At 43.5% G+C, this 20639-nt stretch overlaps 1 protein-coding gene across 3 annotated transcripts; it reads right to left on the minus strand.

Moving 5' to 3' along the window:
- Nucleotides 1-7519: 7519 nt before the first annotated feature.
- zgc:91944 (uncharacterized protein LOC436941 homolog) lies at nt 7520-20633 on the minus strand. 3 transcript variants are annotated; one of them, XM_041053231.1, is made up of 11 exons: nt 20454-20633; nt 19048-19159; nt 17313-17745; nt 16899-16984; nt 15801-15911; nt 14342-14554; nt 13086-13242; nt 11226-11308; nt 10684-10779; nt 10436-10554; nt 7520-9500 (listed from the first exon to the last, which is right to left on the minus strand). In XM_041053231.1, the coding sequence occupies exons 2-11, from the start codon at nt 19127-19129 to the stop codon at nt 9354-9356; spliced, it is 1527 nt and encodes a 508-aa protein (XP_040909165.1). In that variant the 5' UTR covers nt 19130-19159; nt 20454-20633; the 3' UTR covers nt 7520-9353. The 3 variants fall into 3 exon arrangements, with proteins under 3 accessions (XP_040909165.1, XP_040909166.1, XP_040909167.1); XM_041053232.1 differs by lacking the exon at nt 20454-20633 and adding an exon at nt 20249-20325; XM_041053233.1 differs by lacking the exon at nt 14342-14554.
- Between the last annotated feature and the right edge of the window lie 6 nt (nt 20634-20639).

Consider the following 20639-nt stretch of genomic DNA (forward strand, 5'->3'; position numbering starts at 1 on the left):
CTCAGACGTGAGCTGGTTCTGCTGCTGAAGCCTGAGAAGCTCAGTCACCAGTGCGATCTAAACAACACACACAATCATGTTTTTAGTTTTTAGTACATGAAACAATATGTGAGAATTCACTTGATGTTTTATATTGGTGTCAATATGAAAATATTGTGGTTCTTACCTGAAACCTGTAAGAGGCGATGTGCCAGCAGGTTTGCAGAGTCTGCTCATATACTGGTGTGCCAAACAAGACCTGTGAAGAAAATACAACATCAGTGATCCTTAGTTTCTAAATCAGAGATTTAAGTACACCTGAAAATATTCAGAGACAAACTGTAGTAAAGAAAAAGAGAAACTCTCACACACCCTGATGGGTCTGTAGACGCCTCCACTTCCCTCAATAAACTCCATGGAGGATTTGGGACCCTGTGCGGCAGCAGGGAGGGAAGAAGGCTCATCAGCAGGGGTCATGGGAGGAGGTGGAACTGGGTCCACAGCAGAGTCTGGTTCTGGGCTGAGAGGAGGCGGCAGCACCAGTTCAGTCTGGTTAGTTGTCAGACCCTTTGTGATGGCAGGGAGGGAACAAGGCTCATCAGTCGGGGTCATGGGAGGAGGTGGAACTGGGTCCACAGAAGAGTCTGGTTCTGGGCTGAGAGGAGGCGGCAGCACCAGTTCAGTCTTCTTCTTCTTCTTCTTCTGGTTAGTTGTCCGACCCTTTGTGATGGCAGGGAGGGGAGAAGGCTCATCAGCAGGGGTCATGGGAGGAGGTGGAACTGGGTCCACAGAAGAGTCTGGTTCTGGGCTGAGAGGAGGCGGCAGCACCAGTTCAGTCTGGTAGGTTTTGGGACCCTGTGCGGCAGCAGGGAGGGAAGAAGGCTCATCAGCAGGGGTTCCAGGACATGTGGGAAGTGGATCCACAGCAGAGTCTGGATCTGGGCTGGATGTAGGCCGTTCTTCTGCTTCATCCTGGCTGCTGCTCAGGCCATTCTGGATGGCAGTGTTGGCAGGAGGTTCAGCAGTGATGGTCAGAGGAGCTGGTGGAGGAGTAGTGGCAGCTGAGTCTGGTGTTCTGATTTCTTCAGTGTCATCCTCCAGACAAGGCTCCTCATTCTTAACTTCAGCAGGGCTGGTTTCAGCCTCTGCACCATCAGTCATGTCTGCTGGTTGGGTGCAGTTCTTTTCAGTGTTCACAGTCTGAGGCTGAGGCTCAAACAGCTCACAGATTTCTCTAGTTGTAACTTCAGCAATTGAGTTCAGGAAGTCTGCTGCAAAGCTGTTGAGCTTCTTCTCCAGGACTTCTTGGGTGTAAGCCTGTTTAACCTTTTCTTGGATAGACTGCACCATGTGGTCCCGGATGGAGCGGGAGAAGGTGACCTGACGGAGCACGGAGGACAGAATGGTGCCGACCCAGTCCTGAACAGCTTTGGTGACCCCGACAGCCATTTTGCTGAGCTGCTGGGAGGGCATGCTGAACGAGGTGCTTGGAGGGGGCAACCAGAAGCACTGCAGGACTTTTGGGACCACCTCCATCACCACCTGCTGTGGGGCCAGCAGTCTGGAGTTGTGGGCCTGTTGCTGCTGCTGCTCTGTCAGGCTCCTGGCGTAAGTCTGAGCCTGGCTGATGATCTTGGGATGTCTGTGGGTCACAGTCATTCACATTTTCCTTCAAAATCATCACTTCACAAAAAGCACAGTCTCAGCACAACCACTGTACTGTCTCTGATAATAAATGTGTGTCAAGTATAACTCACTGAAACTTAGGAGGGATGGTCTCTGGGGAGTTGAGCAGCTGTCTGGCTTCAAACTCAACGTCCCTCATCTTCATGCGATTGTTTACATCCATAACCTGAAACAAGGAATGAGATACGATGAGCAGATTGGACATGTTTACAATTTACTACTGTAAAGTTTTCTCAGGGTTCTGCTCTCACCAGTTTAAGAAGAGGTCTTGCCTCCACCTGGTCAAAACTCTCCAGTTGAAACTCCCAGAGCCTTCAAACACAAAGAAAACACAAGCTTCATCTTTACACTTCTTGACATGAGCAGAATTAAGGTCAAGAGTAGTGTTGGACTGTGTGTGTGTGTGTGTGAGACAGTTACTCACTGTTCTCTGAGTGTCTGTTTGCTCATCTCCACCAGCAGCTCAGTCATGTCTTCACCAGTGATCTCAGACGTGAGCTGGTTCTGCTGCTGAAGCCTGAGAAGCTCAGTCACCAGTGCGATCTAAACAACACACACACAATCATGTTTTTAGTTTTTAGTACATGAAACAATATGTGAGAATTCACTTGATGTTTTATATTGGTGTCAATATGAAAATATTGTGGTTCTTACCTGAAACCTGTAAGAGGCGATGTGCCAGCAGGTTTGCAGAGTCAGCTCATATACTGGTGTGCCAAACAAGACCTGTGAAGAAAATACAACATCAGTGATCCTTAGTTTCTAAATCAGAGATTTAAGTACACCTGAAAATATTCAGAGACAAACTGTAGTAAAGAAAAAGAGAAACTCTCACACACCCTGATGGGTCTGTAGACGCCTCCACTTCCCTCAATAAACTCCATGGAGGATTTGGGACCCTGTGCGGCAGCAGGGAGGGAAGAAGGCTCATCAGCAGGGGTCATGGGAGGAGGTGGAACTGGGTCCACAGCAGAGTCTGGTTCTGGGCTGAGAGGAGGCGGCAGCACCAGTTCAGTCTGGTTAGTTGTCAGACCCTTTGTGATGGCAGGGAGGGAACAAGGCTCATCAGTCGGGGTCATGGGAGGAGGTGGAACTGGGTCCACAGAAGAGTCTGGTTCTGGGCTGAGAGGAGGCGGCAGCACCAGTTCAGTCTGGTTAGTTGTCAGACCCTTTGTGATGGCAGGGAGGGGAGAAGGCTCATCGGCAGGGGTCATGGGAGGAGGTGGAACTGGGTCCACAGAAGAGTCTGGTTCTGGGCTGAGAGGAGGCGGCAGCACCAGTTCAGTCTGGTAGGTTTTGGGACCCTGTGCGGCAGCAGGGAGGGAAGAAGGCTCATCAGCAGGGGTTCCAGGACATGTGGGAAGTGGATCCACAGCAGAGTCTGGATCTGGGCTGGATGTAGGCCGTTCTTCTGCTTCATCCTGGCTGCTGCTCAGGCCATTCTGGATGGCAGTGTTGGCAGGAGGTTCAGCAGTGATGGTCAGAGGAGCTGGTGGAGGAGTAGTGGCAGCTGAGTCTGGTGTTCTGATTTCTTCAGTGTCATCCTCCAGACAAGGCTCCTTATTCTCAACTTCAGCAGGGCTGGTTTCAGCCTCTGCACCATCAGTCATGTCTGCTGGTTGGGTGCAGTTCTTTTCAGTGTTCACAGTCTGAGGCTGAGGCTCAAACAGCTCACAGATTTCTCTAGTTGTAACTTCAGCAATTGAGTTCAGGAAGTCTGCTGCAAAGCTGTTGAGCTTCTTCTCCAGGACTTCTTGGGTGTAAGCCTGTTTAACCTTTTCTTGGATAGACTGCACCATGTGGTCCCGGATGGAGCGGGAGAAGGTGACCTGACGGAGCACGGAGGACAGAATGGTGCCGACCCAGTCCTGAACAGCTTTGGTGACCCCGACAGCCATTTTGCTGAGCTGCTGGGAGGGCATGCTGAACGAGGTGCTTGGAGGGGGCAACCAGAAGCACTGCAGGACTTTTGGGACCACCTCCATCACCACCTGCTGTGGGGCCAGCAGTCTGGAGTTGTGGGCCTGTTGCTGCTGCTGCTCTGTCAGGCTCCTGGCGTAAGTCTGAGCCTGGCTGATGATCTTGGGATGTCTGTGGGTCACAGTCATTCACATTTTCCTTCAAAATCATCACTTCACAAAAAGCACAGTCTCAGCACAACCACTGTACTGTCTCTGATAATAAATGTGTGTCAAGTATAACTCACTGAAACTTAGGAGGGATGGTCTCTGGGGAGTTGAGCAGCTGTCTGGCTTCAAACTCAACGTCCCTCATCTTCATGCGATTGTTTACGTCCATAACCTGAAACAAGGAATGAGATACGATGAGCAGATTGGACATGTTTACAATTTACTACTGTAAAGTTTTCTCAGGGTTCTGCTCTCACCAGTTTAAGAAGAGGTCTTGCCTCCACCTGGTCAAAACTCTCCAGTTGAAACTCCCAGAGCCTTCAAACACAAAGAAAACACAAGCTTCATCTTTACACTTCTTGACATGAGCAGAATTAAGGTCAAGAGTAGTGTTGGACTGTGTGTGTGTGTGTGTGAGACAGTTACTCACTGTTCTCTGAGTGTCTGTTTGCTCATCTCCACCAGCAGCTCAGTCATGTCTTCACCAGTGATCTCAGACGTGAGCTGGTTCTGCTGCTGAAGCCTGAGAAGCTCAGTCACCAGTGCGATCTAAACAACACACACACAATCATGTTTTTAGTTTTTAGTACATGAAACAATATGTGAGAATTCACTTGATGTTTTATATTGGTGTCAATATGAAAATATTGTGGTTCTTACCTGAAACCTGTAAGAGGCGATGTGCCAGCAGGTTTGCAGAGTCTGCTCATATACTGGTGTGCCAAACAAGACCTGTGAAGAAAATACAACATCAGTGATCCTTAGTTTCTAAATCAGAGATTTAAGTACACCTGAAAATATTCAGAGACAAACTGTAGTAAAGAAAAAGAGAAACTCTCACACACCCTGATGGGTCTGTAGACGCCTCCGCTTCCCTCAATAAACTCCATGGAGGATTTGTTGCTGTATATCTCAATACAGAACAGGCGTAACTGTCGAATGCGACAACGAAAACTTCACAACAAGTGCAAATTCAACGATAGATTGGAAAGTACTCAAACACGGTCAATGCTCTGGACACGAGTGAACAAGTGTGTTCGGGTTGAGAATGTGTGAGGTCTGCAGAGAGGTTCTCACTGTGACGTCACAGGAACCAACATTCTAGAACTCCCGTCTCTATGGCGCACACTTTCTCTCTCACAAATTCTCTCAAACACCTGTTTTACTACATTCATAGGAAACAGTCATTGACACAGTGCATCCCCTCGCCCCCTAACCCTAACCTAAACCATCACAGCTAAACACCTAGCCCCAGCCCTTACTCTAACCCCAACCTAAACCTGATTCTAACCTGAACCTTCAAACAGCCATTTTAACCTAGCAAAACAAGCCCCTTGTGGTTTCTCAGACCTCTAAAAGTGTCTCAAAAACCACAACAACCAAACGTATTGCCATAAAAGCAACTTTAACACTTTGGCAGTAACTTCAGATGTGTTTTTGCATCCCTGAATTCAGTGGGAGATTTCAATTTGGAAAAGAGGCTCACTCGTTTTTACCCTGAAAATGTCTAAAGCATCAGAATGTTTTCACAGCGTTTACATTTGAAACAAGTTGCCCCTAAATTTCAGTTATTCAAAATTATTAAAATTGGTTTTCACTCTCCGTTCCATTGAGCTGTTATATGATTTTATAACTGTGTTATTCCATTTTACATGAACTCTCATAGATTAAAATTGATTTAAACTTCAGTCTGTAGGAGATGTTGGAAAAGGTTCTTTCATTCCTCCACAGTTGAGGATACAATGACAATAAATGTCTCAGCTAATATGTACTGTACAAAAAGACATGTCCTAAGTTGCCAAATGTGTGATCAAACTTAACAAAAAATATCAGAAACATATTTGTGTTGAACACTATCGTGCTATTTACTTCAGGATTCTGCAAATGTGTGAGTTTAAACTTTTGAATATTTAAACTCTGCACTGCATTCATTCTCACAGATCTCAGTTCGGGCTCTCTACCCCGACTTCAGGTCACTTTTCTACCGGTCACCTGGTAGTAAAGGCATCAAACATCTCCAGAATAGTTCAATGTTTAGCAAACTCACTATGACAAACTGATCATCATCACGATAATTCAATCATGATTAAATCTCACTGGTAATTTGTAGAGTACTGCAATGACGTCAGTGAGTGGGAACAAGCAGACTGGATGTAGCTCTCAGTGTGTCCTAGTGACCTATAGTCAACTCTAGGTTCAATCCAGTTCATATGTGTGAAAACACCAGTGCTCGGATGCTGCTTGCAGCTACATTTGCACTGATAATTGTACCTTTCACAAAAACTGCTCCTGTCTGACATAAACACTGCTTGGGTTTCATTTTTGCATCCACATCTCTGTAATGGCTTTTTCAGTTGATAGATGGCGACAAGTGTTTTATCTCTTGTGGTGGTTGACATTGGCTCTGGAACTGATTATACAACACAACTTGGAGGAGATTCAGCTCATAACATGCCCTTCACTAATCTGCAGATTACACTGCACAGCGCGAGGGAAACACCTTAGTGGCTGATGTGTAAGCAAAACACGCACAAAAACTTCACAGCGGTAACTGTGGAAAAGAGCCAGTCGATTGTATCTACAACATTTCATGACAGTGATGTGGTGGAAACAGAGACAGAAAAAGATTAGATTAGATTCTAATAGATGGTATAAGGCAAACTATTTAGAAATAATTAGTCATTTCATTTTCAATGCAAACATATGACAGTTAAGGAGGAAACAGTATCTGTCTGATCAGAAACTCATACAAACCAACACAGAGCAGAACTGTAATAACATTTCATATTTTTGTGTATTCATTGTACTTGTACCGCCTCCTCCTCTAGTTCAACATTTTTTTTTTAACATTCAGCCTGATGTGCTGTGTCTCAGCTAAATGTGAGCACAGATTTAACTGAGTCCTGATTCTGATCAGCTCATTGTCTCCACCGTCACTTATATTCTTGCCTTGGCAAACGTGTCTTTGATTTCTACATCAGAGACAATGCTGCCATCTTGTGTTGAGAAGTTAGCTTCAACCACTTTGTAAAAATCTGGCTATTTAGTTACAGTTGGGCTAAATTTCAGAAATTTGACAAGTTTTTTTGTTCAAAACATATTAATTTGGGAAGGCTAACACGGACACTGGCTACTGACATAAATGAGTTAAATGCTGATGTTTTATTATTACACAGAAAACAGGAAGGAAATGAGCATGGATTGAAATGAGCCATGCTTCCATGTATAACACATCAGAAATCAGTTCCCATGTTTCCTATGAGCTCATGGAGCAGTAATGCAGACAGTCTACGCAGGATTGGAAGGAGGCAAAAATAGCACCTGCTCAGACTCCAGCACACAGAGGTCACAGAATCGCTCACCCTGTTGTTGAGCTGCCGCACAGTTATCAGCTGAGCTTCTGCTTCACCAGATATGATCACACAGCGCTGGCACTTCTCCTGAAACCAGCACCGAATACATTAGAAAACAGCAGAGATTTCACTGCAACAAATCAGTTGGTCTAGAATTGAATTTTAAAACAATGTCGGATATATAACTGATAATTTATTAAATGAATGATTCAGTTCTACCTGTCATCTTCTGGAAGGATGAGGCACTGACTTCTTTCAGGAATTAGCCTGAATCAAGTCTCATCATCTTGACACCAGCTGAATGTTCCTGCAATCACTCAAAAATAAATCCAGACATAACACACTGATTGTTTACAGTTTTATTATTGTTATTGTTTTCTGGTTGTCAGATAAAAGCAGATAGAGAGGAGCATATTAATCCCAAACAGCGTGCAGCTTTGGGGTTCCTGTCCAAAGCTGGACGACTGAACTGTCTGAGGTGAGTATACATTAACAACACAGGGCAAACCCCACTGTCATAAATGCTACATAACACTGTCCATATCATAAACAGTCACAATAACAGCTGCTGCCAGTGTTTTCTGACAGTCAGCCTGTAACACATTCATGACACACAGTTATTCTGAGGTAAGCTAGAGTTGGCTAGTGTTGTACTGAGCAAATAAACATCTATTACATACTGTATATCTATAGTGTTGTGACTGTGTCATGTCCTGTTCCTGTAAGCACAGGCGACTGGAGCTCATCTCTACCTTGGCATAGCTTTGGCAATAGGAGGTAACATGGTGGCTCCCTGTCGGGGGGCCATTTGAGAACAAGCGTCTTTGTCCATTTCATGAACTTTTAGGGAGTAAACTCCCAAAGGCCTTGGGCCACTGAATATAAGGGACTACATAATGCAGAGTTTAAGTCAGCTATTCATATTTCAAGTTTAACAAATAACAGTTTCTATATACTGCTACTGTAATCTGAAGGAAAGCACCCATAGACGTGTATATTTTCTGGGTTATGTACATGTCTAGGCCCAAATGCAGGTAGAGTCTGTATCGTCCCCTCTTCCCATTATAGTGAGATCCACTTTGAAGTGCAGCTTTGAAGTCATATAAACTTACATTAGCTTAAGCTTTAGCTTATTCCAATAGGAGAGAAGGTGCTTGTAGCATGTAGGCCAACGCATTATGACTTTTGATCACATTTGTTTTAGCGTTCTTTCAAACGTTAAAAAAAAAAAGAAAAAATAAAGAAAAAAAATCAGAGTAGACTTATGTAACTAGTCTAGCTTCACTGGCTGAGCTGAGGTTTGAGACTGATTCAGAAATGAGGGTAGACTACAAAAATGACCAAAGAGCAGCATTCGCTATAACAAAGATGACAAAGAGATACTATGATATATATCGTCCTAGGCTTGTTTCGCTAATATAAAAAGGTATAAATAACACATCCTGTTTTGGTTAAATACAGTTAAGATGAAGAAAACAAAGCATATGTTAAGACACGAAAGAAACCTGGTGCAACCCTTCACTGTCTTTATCCACCATTTTTGGGATTACCTGAGATTCCAGTTGTCCCTCAGGGCTTTACGGATTTGATAGCAACAGCACTCGTTGACTGATCGACTGATTTAATCAATCGACCGATTGAGGTCAGAGTCTTATGAAGCAAACGGGGTGGTCGGAGACATTCAAGCGAGCAGAGGGCATTCGTGTCACCACAAGCCAGATCCTTGACGCCGTACTTTATCCCCACCACCGAGCACAACCTGACCTGCAGGCTCAGCACGTTCATGTCACCACAGTCCATCAAACAACCACTCTGAAAACAGCTCAAAGAAGGCAGGTAGCAAAGGAAAGAGAAAAGGCTTAGCTTAAAATGGGCGAGGTATCCTTTTACATAATTCTCCCTCTAAGGTATTTAGCCTTTTTAATACCATCTTGGAATGCACTATATATTGATATATATTTATATATATTTATATATATATATATACTGTATATTGCCGTTAATATAAGCAGGATTACTGTTGATAAATACAGTGGCCTCCTTACCATCAGAGGCACCTCAGCGAGCTTCAGCACCCTCTCCCTTTGATTTTTGGGTGTCACAGGCCCCAAAGGCCCTATATGGATGGAGGTGGAGACACTTATTGTTTTAATTATTTCATCTGATTAAAATTCAAACATGAGGATCCAGACTACACTGGCTTTGGTCACTCCTCATCCACAGTCTCCCTTTTTGAATCCTCCTCTTTCTGCTCCAGGACCTGAGGGGTGGGGCTTGGCAGAGCTGCCACCTCTGTAGCAGCCAATGAGGACGAGTCTTGTTGGTCGACAGTCCTCTGGGAAGATGTGTCTTCCTGTGGGGAGATGTACAGTAGATATATGAGCATGGATTTCAGTGGGCTCTTTCATTGCCAACGTAAGCTGGTGGCCAGCTGGTGTGAGTTTCCGCTGTGGCCCCCCTGTGACCTCTGGCAATTTTTCAATTTGTACTCAGTGTAGTAACCTCTGGCTCTTACAACCACCTACCACTGACTTGGCTAAAACATAACGCGCGTGCAGTGATGCCAATAACATCATTGGCAGACAAATTTAAAGCACACCCTCAACAGACTTTGAGCAGAAATACAGAAGAACTCTGTGTTTCAGCTACAGACAGTTCTCCTGGCAGATATTCACAGTTACAGGTGATCAAACACATGTATTATGGCTGCACTGTTTTCATGCAAACCGCTGCTGGGGTCCTTTTTTTGTACATGCCATCTCTCTAACATGGCTTACTGCCACACCTAAATAGAATAAGGCCATCATTGTTAGTTAGTTAGGTGTTTACTCACCAGAGGTAAATGTTGACTCCATTTTTTTCATAGAACATCTTTTTAGAAGCTATACCTGTATAACTGCATCACATGAATGCAAATGTATGTTGTATCAATTGTTAAATTTGTCTCCAAAAAAATGTGCTGTTACGTGAGGTTTATCTACATAGTTCGTGATGCTTTTCCTTCTGTGACACTTCAAAATATCCATCATGATAAAGGCCAATGGAGCATTAGCCCAAATACTACAGCAATAGTGTTTCATGTTACATGTTTCTGTTCAAATTAAAGCTGTAGCCGTCCTAGAACATGTACAACCAAAATGACATGTGAGCTTCTTTCAGAAAAAGTTTCTTGATGCCAAAAACAGCTTGAAGTAGCAGTATAACAGTACCATGATCAGGGCATATGAATCTTACTACTAGGTGTCTGTTTTTTTATTGTTGTGGTTCAGTGGCTCTATGTGGACTTACTTGCTCTGAGAATCGATGAGTCACCTGATCTGCAAACTCTTGCATCTCTCCCTCCTCACCATTTGAGTGGCAGCTTGGACTTGGCACCTCAATTCCGTGGCTTTCCAAAATGGCAGCCTCTAGTTGTATTAGACAAGGAAACACAGAGAGTATAAATGTGCCTATAAATTGCTCAGCGTCCACAGATGGAGGCAAACATGGTCAAAGGCTTCCTCCTATGAATCCACCTACTGTTCTCAGGTCCTCACCGATATTAGCTCTCCTCTTCATCTCCTTCCGGCGGTTGGCAAACCAGTTATACACCTTCAACGCCGTCACACGCTCAAACTCAGACAGCTTACAGCCTGAGCAAAGGAACAAAAAAAAACATCACGGTAATGCAACTGCTGACCTCAATCAACCTATCTTATGTATTAAAGTATATCAATGTGAAATAAAATCACAAATGACCAAATTCCAGAGTCTAATGTGGTAAAAGTGCATATATAGTCTGCTCCACAGTCTGAGAGCACAATATTTACACTGATATGAGGCAAAGAACTGCAGCACACCTTTCATTTTATGAGCTATAAACAACAAACGTCTGGTATTTTTACTTAAATAAATGGTCTTTGATTAATCATCTACTGACTGACTAATCAATTAACCAGCGCTAATTCTAATCAAGTGCGCAGAAAGCCATTTTAATTTGAAGTGGGAAAGCAGACGCTGTCTGAGCTATTTTTAGCAGTTGCCCTGGGTCATTCCTGACAGGAGCAGGCCTCGATACAGTGAAGACGCCTCAAACTACCTGGTTTCTGAATGACAGAGTTACAGGCACTGGCGATCTCCTCTCGCTTCGCCTCATCTGGATACTGGTTCTCCATGAAGAAACTGTAAAGAGAGAGAGAGAGAGAGAGAGAGAGATCCACAGTATTGGAAACGGGTAAATCATATTGCATCACAGGCTCCACGTTTATTAGAAGACGGCACCAGTCTGAGCAGCGCTAGTTACGCCCTAATTTTACACCTCATCAACTTTCAGTCTTTGTATTGAACCAGAGGAGAGAAAGGACAATATTTATACAGAGGAGAAGCATCAGGAGACGGCCTCACTGTGAGGGAATAGATTAACTGAATCATTAAGTGGATTCATTTCTGCAATTAAAGCTTTGCATAGTTAAGTCTCTTCTTGGGTCTATAAATATGAAGGTTCTTCAGTGAAAACAGAAATTTATATACCCAGGTAAAAAAATCTTTTTTTTTTTCCCTTCTCTAAATTTTCCTTACTCGTGTCTGCCTTCGTTATGACCCTGCATGGCTTAAAAAGAATCATTATCTCACATTACAAAACACACAGGGATCAATTTTTTCCAGTCTTCTTATCCTCTCACCCTCCAAGTTGCCCTATTCTGTCCACTCTGTCTCACACACATACGCACACACACACACACACACACACACACACACACACTCCACATCATCTTCACCTCTGTATCGTCCTTGGGTCTAAACTAGCTCATAAGGATCAGCACTGCAGTGGAATTGCGTAATCCGGGGGCACTGCTGGTGAGTGTTGTCTGAGGGCCTGTGTGGTCTCATTACTGCGAGTGGCCAGTCTGCACCCTACACTTACAGCAACCATGTAATAGAGAAATCAATCGCACACAGTGGGCAGAGGAATGTCTACTCCTCTTTCTCTGCATCCCTCCGAGAAGACTCTGTCTGGACAAATATGTTACAGAGAAGCAGGGACATAATACACCTAATAGAAAAAAAACTGCATTATGCACTGCACAAAAAGCAGCACAACAGTAAGACACGAAAGGACATTCAGCCTGGGGAGGTTATTAATACTGACTCTTACCTCAAGCTATTCTACATTCCTATCATATGGTAATGACAATCATTAGCACTCGATGGATGAGCTTTCCAGCACTGACGTGTTCAAACTCATCAAACACATGGAAGATTTCTGGAAAGCTTTGTTGGACTTGATCAGCTTTTTTATAGCTGAGTGCAAAATATAACTCAAAACTAAGTGAGACATTTGTTTGCCTTTTACAGCAAACCCAACATCGAAAAGTAAAAACCCCACATCTTCCATCACAAACTGATCACAAACACACCGTAATGAAAAGAAGAGAAAAATAAAAACTTTAAGTCATTTTCAAGCAAAAAGAGTCAAACATTTGCCGCTTTAAGCTTCCAAATTGTGAGGATTTGCTGCTTTTCTTTATCCTGTGTGACTGAAAGCTGAATATGTATAATAGGCTTTGGGCCATGAAGTAGAACAAAACCTATAATGAGAAGATGTCACACTGGCCTGCGGCAAATTGTGATTCTTCACTATTTTTTGACATTTCACAGACTAAACAATTAAGTGAAGAAAATAAGCATCAGATTAATCAATATGAAAAATCGCTGGTTCCAGCCTTAGATCATTTTACAGTGAAATCTGCTTCACTTAACTCAGTTTCTCATTGCTAATGTTGCAAGAATGAAGGAAGTCAGTGTTATCAGGGTTCAAACCTCGAGTCCCAGAGTAGAGTTTACTGCTCTAAAGCTGTAGCTCTAAAGTTAAAGGTCAAGCCTCCAATTGCACTGAAACATACACAGCACTCTGTTTTTATTAGATCTCCTGTTTTAAAGTCCAATTAAACTCACTCACCTCTCCATGATTGATTGGCACTCCTTTCTCCAGGTGAACCGGCTTCCTCTACGCAGCCTCAGCGGCCCACCAACCATCCCTGCTCTGTCGGTGGACATGATGCCTGTCCTCCAGTCAGGTTCCTCCTTCACCAAAGACCGCATTGATAAGGTGGCACCTAAAGAAAGGACGACGTGCAACAAATAAACTGTTTGTGGCAACATCAATGAAAGTGATCATTTTTAGACCCCAGCTGCCGCTGCACCAGCTGAACACACGCTGGATCTTAAGTTCCTGTGTAATGTCAGTACTAACTGCTGCACTGTCACCTGTTAGCTTTGTTCCAAACTCACCTTGTGCATTATGATGGTAATATGGGAGAGAAGGACACTACTAACCAGTGAAAGTAAGAGACCTGTAACTAGTTAAAACGATACAGCTAGTGTTTGTCCATCTCCTCAACAATAACTGAATAATTAATTTATCATATATTGAGAACTTGGTGTGATAACATATAAATATGGTCATTAAAAATAAAAAACAAATGTCCAACTGTACCAGCTGTTCGTAAATACATTACTAAGTTTGTGTTAAATCCTACATTCTTTGCTCTTTTCAAACTAGTGATTTACTCAATCAAGCTTCATGACTCACACATACTTTGTTTAGATTTTGAGTTATATCTTACGACTACATTGTAACTATAGCTTGACAGATTGAGGATTTTTGAGATATATGCAGAAGCTGGTATGTAAAGTGTTTTTTAAAAATGATATATAAAAAAACATTTTGGATTTCAAGATTCTCCTAATTTTTTTCTTTAAACAATTGTGACCAATAAATGTAGTAGCAGGACAATGAACCGTTGAAAAATAAACTTGACAAAGTACAGAAAGATGAGACTGTTTCAAACGTCTTTGGCATTTCTGTACTGAAGATCTCTTGTCATTTATCGGCTGTCACGCAGGCTGATACCAATACGTCTGTAATTAGCTAATGTTAGCCAGTTGGTACAGCTTTGATCCAGTACAACAGCCTGCAAGAGCCTGCTGCTACTGAGGATTTTGATAATATGGAGCCACTTCATTTTTATCATTAGGTGCACAGTCTTCTAGTTTATCTCTGCTGAGAAAGGAAAAGCAATTCGTCAGCGTGGGAAGCATTTCAACAGTCTCAAAGTGGCTATGGGTTTAATGGCATGCAGGCCAGCTAATGTGCATGCGCGCCCCCCTCCCCGCTGCGAGCTGCTGAGGCCAGGGAAGGGAGGGCCGGGTTACCTGGCTGGGCCTGGGCGGCTGCAGCAGCAGCAGTGTACCACGGCAGCAAGTGCATCAGCAGCTCTCTCTGCCTGCTCCACACAGGGTTGGGGTTGAGGTTGGTGTTGGGGTTGGGGAGGCTGCCACTTGCCCCTGCTACCGTCCCGTCTCTGTCCCCTCCCCTGGCCCTGGGCATGGGACTCACGCTGTGCTGGCTTTCACTCCACCTCAGCCCTTCAGTCGGGACAAAACCAATGGTCAGGCAGGCCACAGCCAGGGATTAGATAACAGACAGGTTTGGCTAATGTCATTGGAGACTGAAAGTTAAGTGGGTTTACTGGCACAATCCTGTAGACCTGTCTGGCAATTTTCAGTCATAATAAATTTAAAAACAAAGGTCTGCTTTATTGTGTATTTCAGTGCATTTGCCAATTCAAATTTTGACCGATAACACTGCTTCTTTCAAGTTTCATGATGGGCAGGTCAATAGAAGCCTACGTCAGAAGCAAAGCACTGTGACCGCTTTGGTTCCGAAACATTGCAGAGAAACGTTGTTAATGTTAGTACTGTTGTTAATAGCCTTGTTTGTTAGCCATGTAGGAATGAAAACCAGCACCAGAGTACCTCCAGCATCAGGGCTGAGAACTACAGAGGAGCTAAGGAAAAGCTTGGGTGGGTGGGGAAAAACAATAAAGGATTACGATGAAGGGGGACAGCAGGGACAGCAGATGGTGCATCAGTCGCTTTGTTTATTTTACAGAACTGGCAAAGTAGAAATGGTGAATTTTTGATATGATTTATTGTGAATGCACGCTATGTGACACAAACCAATAAAAGCTGGGAGCATCTTTAGCAGCTACTCATTGGGTATGGTGCAGCTGTTTAAAACCATACCAGATTTTTTTTCTAGGTATCCCTGTATCCTAGGACATGGAGAGGTCAACACCAACCCAAGATGTTACTCTAGCCTGTACAGACAAACCGCATTCGCCCACTAAAGTTTCACTTCCAAACCAGAAGCCTTAACATTATTGATTAGCATCTCCTGTGACAGGACTACCTTTGTCGTCTGCCTTTCCTCTGAAATTATAGATTTTTCTCGTGTCCTTCTTTGACCTCACAGTCCTCGAGGACCAGGATGGAGTTAGCGTGAGGAATTAGAGGTGTGTGGGTTTTACCATGCAAGAGAATGGGATAAAGAGGAGGACTGATGGAAGGGCAGGGTTAGCAAGCAGTGGTTCACATTCATGAAACACAAGAAATGTTATGTCTCTTTAATACAAGCCTTCATCCCTCCACTATCTTATCTATAATCTATTATCATTAACCTGATGCTCAGCCTTGAGGCCACTGATCTCCTAATTAGTCTTCCTGTACCTAACATCCACCCTCCCGGTAATGATCTATACTCCACTCATCTGCTCTATGATAATAATCGTATTGTACACCCTGACTCTACAACCCTCGCCCTGCGTCTCACCTGGATTATTCCTCTCCAGCAGGTACCAGCGGTAGAAAGCTCTGCGTTTGGAGTCGCTCATCTCCAGGCCTTGTTGCAGCAGCCACTGGGAGATGTAGCTCTGGCTGATGCCTGCGTGCATGAGGTTGAGACATGTTATCTTAACACATTAAAGACACTGATTTATTTCACAGTGCACCAGCAGCATCTGTACTAGTGAGATGGGCCGTGAGCCAGCTGTGGAGTACTCCTGTTAAGCTAATGAAGCCAATCCAGTATATCAATACTTTAATTAAGGACATGAGATCTGATGCATAACTTTTCCAGGGAAGAGAGAAGAAGTTGAGCCTTGGCTGCAAAAACACAAGCCCCTCCCTGTGAGTGCATTAACAGTACCAGCCTGCTTATTACATACAGCACTGTTACATCTATTATTATTCAAAATACATCAATGTGTTCTGCTTGAAAAACAGATTTAGCTCAGTAGAGTTAAATCTCTATGTAACCAAACACCCTGCAGCCTGCTGTATGTTTTATTATTATAGTAAATAAAAAGACTGAAATAAGGGTGGTTGCACTATTTTATTTATTTTATCTGTCAGTTAGTTATGATGTTGGTTATGATTAATCTTCCAATTTATAAAAATGTCCACGAAATGGTGAAAAATGTCCGTCACAGTTTTCCAGAAATCACAATGCTTCTAATACAGAGAAAATTCTCACGTCTGAGAAACTGGAACCAGAGAATGTTTGAATGGGAAGGAAATGCCTTAAACTATGAATCCCTTTTCAAAATATCCACCCCCACTTTGGTCAGTTAGCTTAGTAGCTGGTTATGTTTCATATTTCTATTCAGTGGACAAAAAAACAAAAAAAACACAAGTGAACAGTTTGGCACACAGTGAACTGGAGTAAGAGCCTGAAAATAGTGCCCCCTTTTTCTATTTGATAAATCAAGTTATCTTGTTCGAATCCAAACTAAACTGAAGAATGAGATTCCCACCCCCACGTTTCTGCCCATTTCATAACCGTCCAGGAGTGACACTGGATATAATCTGCTACTGCAGCAGTTTAATAAGCTGTAATGAGTTTGTGAAAACGACAGAGAAAGCAGAGTACCTGTAACTTGGCCTACGATTGCCTGAGAGATCCTGCGGTTGTTGAGGAAAGTTTTGATCTCTTCCTTCACCAGGTTGCTGTCTCTCCTGTAAAAGCAGCAAAACCCCATCATGGCATAAGAACCATTACACTGTGGTTAAAACACAAGCCTTTGCTCTGACTAACCTTATTCACTGATGCTTCTCTTTTTTCAGCCATCCCTAAACACCTGACCTGAATTAACTCCACTAAAATTCTGGAGAACAAGTCTGCACCTCCGGGGACAGTAGCTGTCATTATCTGATGTTATAATAGTCTCTCTTTGTCTCTACTATTCTTTTGGTCTTTCTTTTCAACCCATCCTCACCCAGCACTAATTCATCTCTGGCTCTCTCATCACAATTGGCACCACCATGCTCCTCTTTCTCTTCTCACCTCATGTACTCTTCAACCTTCTCCTCCAGGTCCCACTCCTCCTCTCCCATCATGTCGTAACTGAACGACCGCTGAACTGCTACGCTGGGAGGGTACAGGGGCGGAGGCGAGGCCTCGTAGCTATGGCTGGGGGACAGCGCGGCGCCATCCAGGCCGGAAGTCTGCGTGGTAGCAGAGGCCAGGGAGAGCGAGGAGGAGGAAGAGGAGGATGACGATGAGGATGGGGCTGGAGCAGCTGTGGTGGGGGTGTTGTTGGACGGAGCCGGGTGAGAGTCACAATGCGACGGGCGGTGGTCTGGGTCGAGCCTCTCCAGGGACTCCAGAGCGTGGATGATCTGAGGTTTGGTCATGCCGGACAGACGCAGGCGCTGCAGGAGGTCGATCTGTTCGATGGTGTAGCGTGGCTCCACCTCACAGCACTCCATTCTGGCATCTGCATACACAATGAGGGGTGTAAATTTTGCCAAAGTGAACCTGAGACTGGCTTTCTGAATGAAACACAAGACCCATTTTGTAAATGAATATGAACCAAACATAGCTTTATGAATATAGCAAAGGTCTGCATGGCTGGGTTGATTGCTCACCAGATGAACAGCACCCCAAGGCTTCACAGTGTTACTAAGACATATACTGCTATATTTATCTCTACCCAGCACCTTTGATAGAATTTAAATTTAGATAATATGTTGCAGACTTTTTCAGAACCTGCAGACAAACTGATAAATGATGAAAGGATTATTAATAGATGAAAACACAAAGACAAGCAAAGCTGAACTCAATCACTACACTTCCTTTGTCTCAGTTGCAGCACTTTAACTGGAAACAACTATATTATTTTAGTTGATATCAAATAACTTTGAGCTGACATGAGGCTGGTTTACAAAAGTCAACTTAGGAAAACAAACAGACTGCATTCTCCTCTGAAGAACCCTTGGGTCATTCAAAATTTTGGCAACCTTTCAAAACACTTGGCACAGACACTTGGGGCTAACCTTGCTCTATTTGTCCAGGGTGGAATTAAAGCAAGATCACCCTGGCATACATAGCCTAACATCAGGTCCCCTCAGCCTAGTCATTGCCATCTATCCTTTAACTTTCTGTCTGTGCTTATCCTGTGCAGGGCTGTAGGCAGCATAGCCCTAACATACTTTATTAATTGTATGGAGTACAGAGTAAATATTGCATTAAACTCATTTAGAAAATCTAGCAGTTTGACATGACCTTGCTTAATTGAAAAAGTGAGACTCCTGAGACAACACAACTTGATATGTTTTGCAAAGCTATTATAATACATTTTTCAATTCGGCATAGGTATTTTTTCGTGATTTTGCACAGCCAAACTTCCACCGAAATACAGAGCAGTTAGATACAAGAAGCACTACCTACCTAGAAAAAGTTGATCTTGTTAAATTAGACATGTGCCGAATTTACCAGAAGGACACGGATTTCTGGGATGCTTCAAGTCCAAAACTGTCACATGTGTATACCTTTGTTGATAAGCAGGACGGAGTTGACTTGCCAATTTTTTCCAAAGAATTCAGTTTCCGATCTTGTGTTTACGGGACAGAGTGACACCCAGCAGAGCTAAAGTAATCTTAAAACAGCTAATCTTCCCACACTGGTGTTTGGGTTCTTTCTGTTCAAAACCAAAAAGATTCAGAACAAATCAGGGAGCTGGCTTTGGCTTTCAAAAGTAAGTAAAACCGCGTCCCGTCAGCCATCGAGGTTATCTTACCTGATGGAGGGGGTGACACAGACAGGCGCCCCGGGAGTGGTTCAGTGCGTGGGGTCGCAGCGGGGACACACCACTGTCGCATGGCTCAGCGGAGTTCAGCTCGGCTGGACCTCTACAGAGTAAGACAAGAGACTTGCTGCAGTGTGCTGCGGTTAAGCTGCCTCTATTAGCATGCTGGCAACCCTACAGCAGCAGATAACTCGTTAGCTGGCTAAGCTAACACCGTCAACTCCGATCGGTTCCCCTGAGCACCAACCTCCCATCGATAGCTGCCTGCTATTTTGTTGTAAATTCGTCAGTACGAGTCAAATACACAGCGGAAGTACTGCAATGTAACAGTCATAATAAAAGCACAATGTGGTCTCTCTACAAACAATGCTGTGAATTTTAACGTCGATTGGTTTCTGTTAATGACTGAATGAATGAATGACTGAATAAATAAATACTCTGCGTCGGATCATATTCTCAGAAGAGCAGACAGAATCTTTTCTTAAGAAACCTATGAATGTTGTGTCCCTGGTTACACGTTACAAGTCCCTTATTTAAAATCAATAAAAAAAGCCTTATATTTATAGTAGGTGGTACTATACACATCTATATATGTTAACTATTCATATGCAATATATAGTGGCCAGTTATTAGTATTTTTAGACTCCTGTTAAAGTTAATCATATATTCAACGGCACACTACATAAAACAGTATACAGTTAACAGTCATTTAGGTTTATTTGAGTCTGCCTGATTAGTTTATCCAATTAACTGATTAACCATTCACTCTGTAAAATGCAAGGAAATAATGAAACCTCCCATTCACATGGTCCAGAAAGCCCCCAGTGTTATCCTTGCTTGATGTGGCCAGGACAACAGAATCCATAATGTTCAAGTTACAATGATATGAAACAGAGAGAGGCAGAACAGCTTCACATCTAAAATGCTGTAACAAATCGGCTTAAATAAAGGCTTAATTTAACAATCAATTGTTTTATCGCTGAAAACGTTAGGAAAAGCTACATATATAAAACATTCAGAGATAAAAATTCCACCACAGTTTCTTTCTCTGGGTGCTATTGGTTTCATTTCTGTAGCCTGATCTTGAAAGAATTACGTATAGATACGCTTTTATGTTGAAGGTTTAGGGAAACAAGTATTGAGTCTGGCCAACTTGACTCTACGATCTGTCCAGTGTCGGTCATCAACTTACCTTAAACTTGAACTTTGGAGGTTACATTGATAGTATGTCAGTATTTCAGACGGGCTGCTCTGTACGAAAGCCTTACGGTTAAACGGTTTGGTGTATTAGCTCGAGGGACTGGGACTCAGCCAGTTGCTAACGAGTTAGCTCGCTAGCTAGCGAAGTTAGCTGACAGCTAGCACCGGATTGTCCCACCGCGGAGCACCGCTCTTACCTCCCGTTGCTGTGGAGAGAGAGAGCTGCAGCCGGCTGGACGGAGGGGGAAGGTGGTGAAAACTGTAGAGGAAGTGTCGGTCCACCCGACCCCGCTGAAGAAAGTAACTCCGGAGCTGACGGTTAACTAACGACCAGCGGCTGAACGGTGCAGGGTCATATTGTCTTTGAGCTATGCAGTGGGGAA

The sequence above is a fragment of the Toxotes jaculatrix genome, chromosome 13, assembly GCF_017976425.1.
Source record: "Toxotes jaculatrix isolate fToxJac2 chromosome 13, fToxJac2.pri, whole genome shotgun sequence".
Classification (NCBI taxonomy): Eukaryota; Metazoa; Chordata; class Actinopteri; family Toxotidae; genus Toxotes; species Toxotes jaculatrix.

Coding starts and splice junctions, on each gene's coding strand:
- zgc:91944 (XM_041053231.1), bottom strand. CDS start 19,129: ATGCGACAGTGGTGTGTCCCCGCTGCGACCCCACGCACTGAACCACTC. Junction 15,912..16,898: donor AATCGTAGGCCAAGTTACAG/GTACTCTGCTTT, acceptor TCATGCACGCAG/GCATCAGCCAGAGCTACATC. Junction 13,243..14,341: donor AGCCGCCCAGGCCCAGCCAG/GTAACCCGGCCC, acceptor TCCTTTCTTTAG/GTGCCACCTTATCAATGCGG.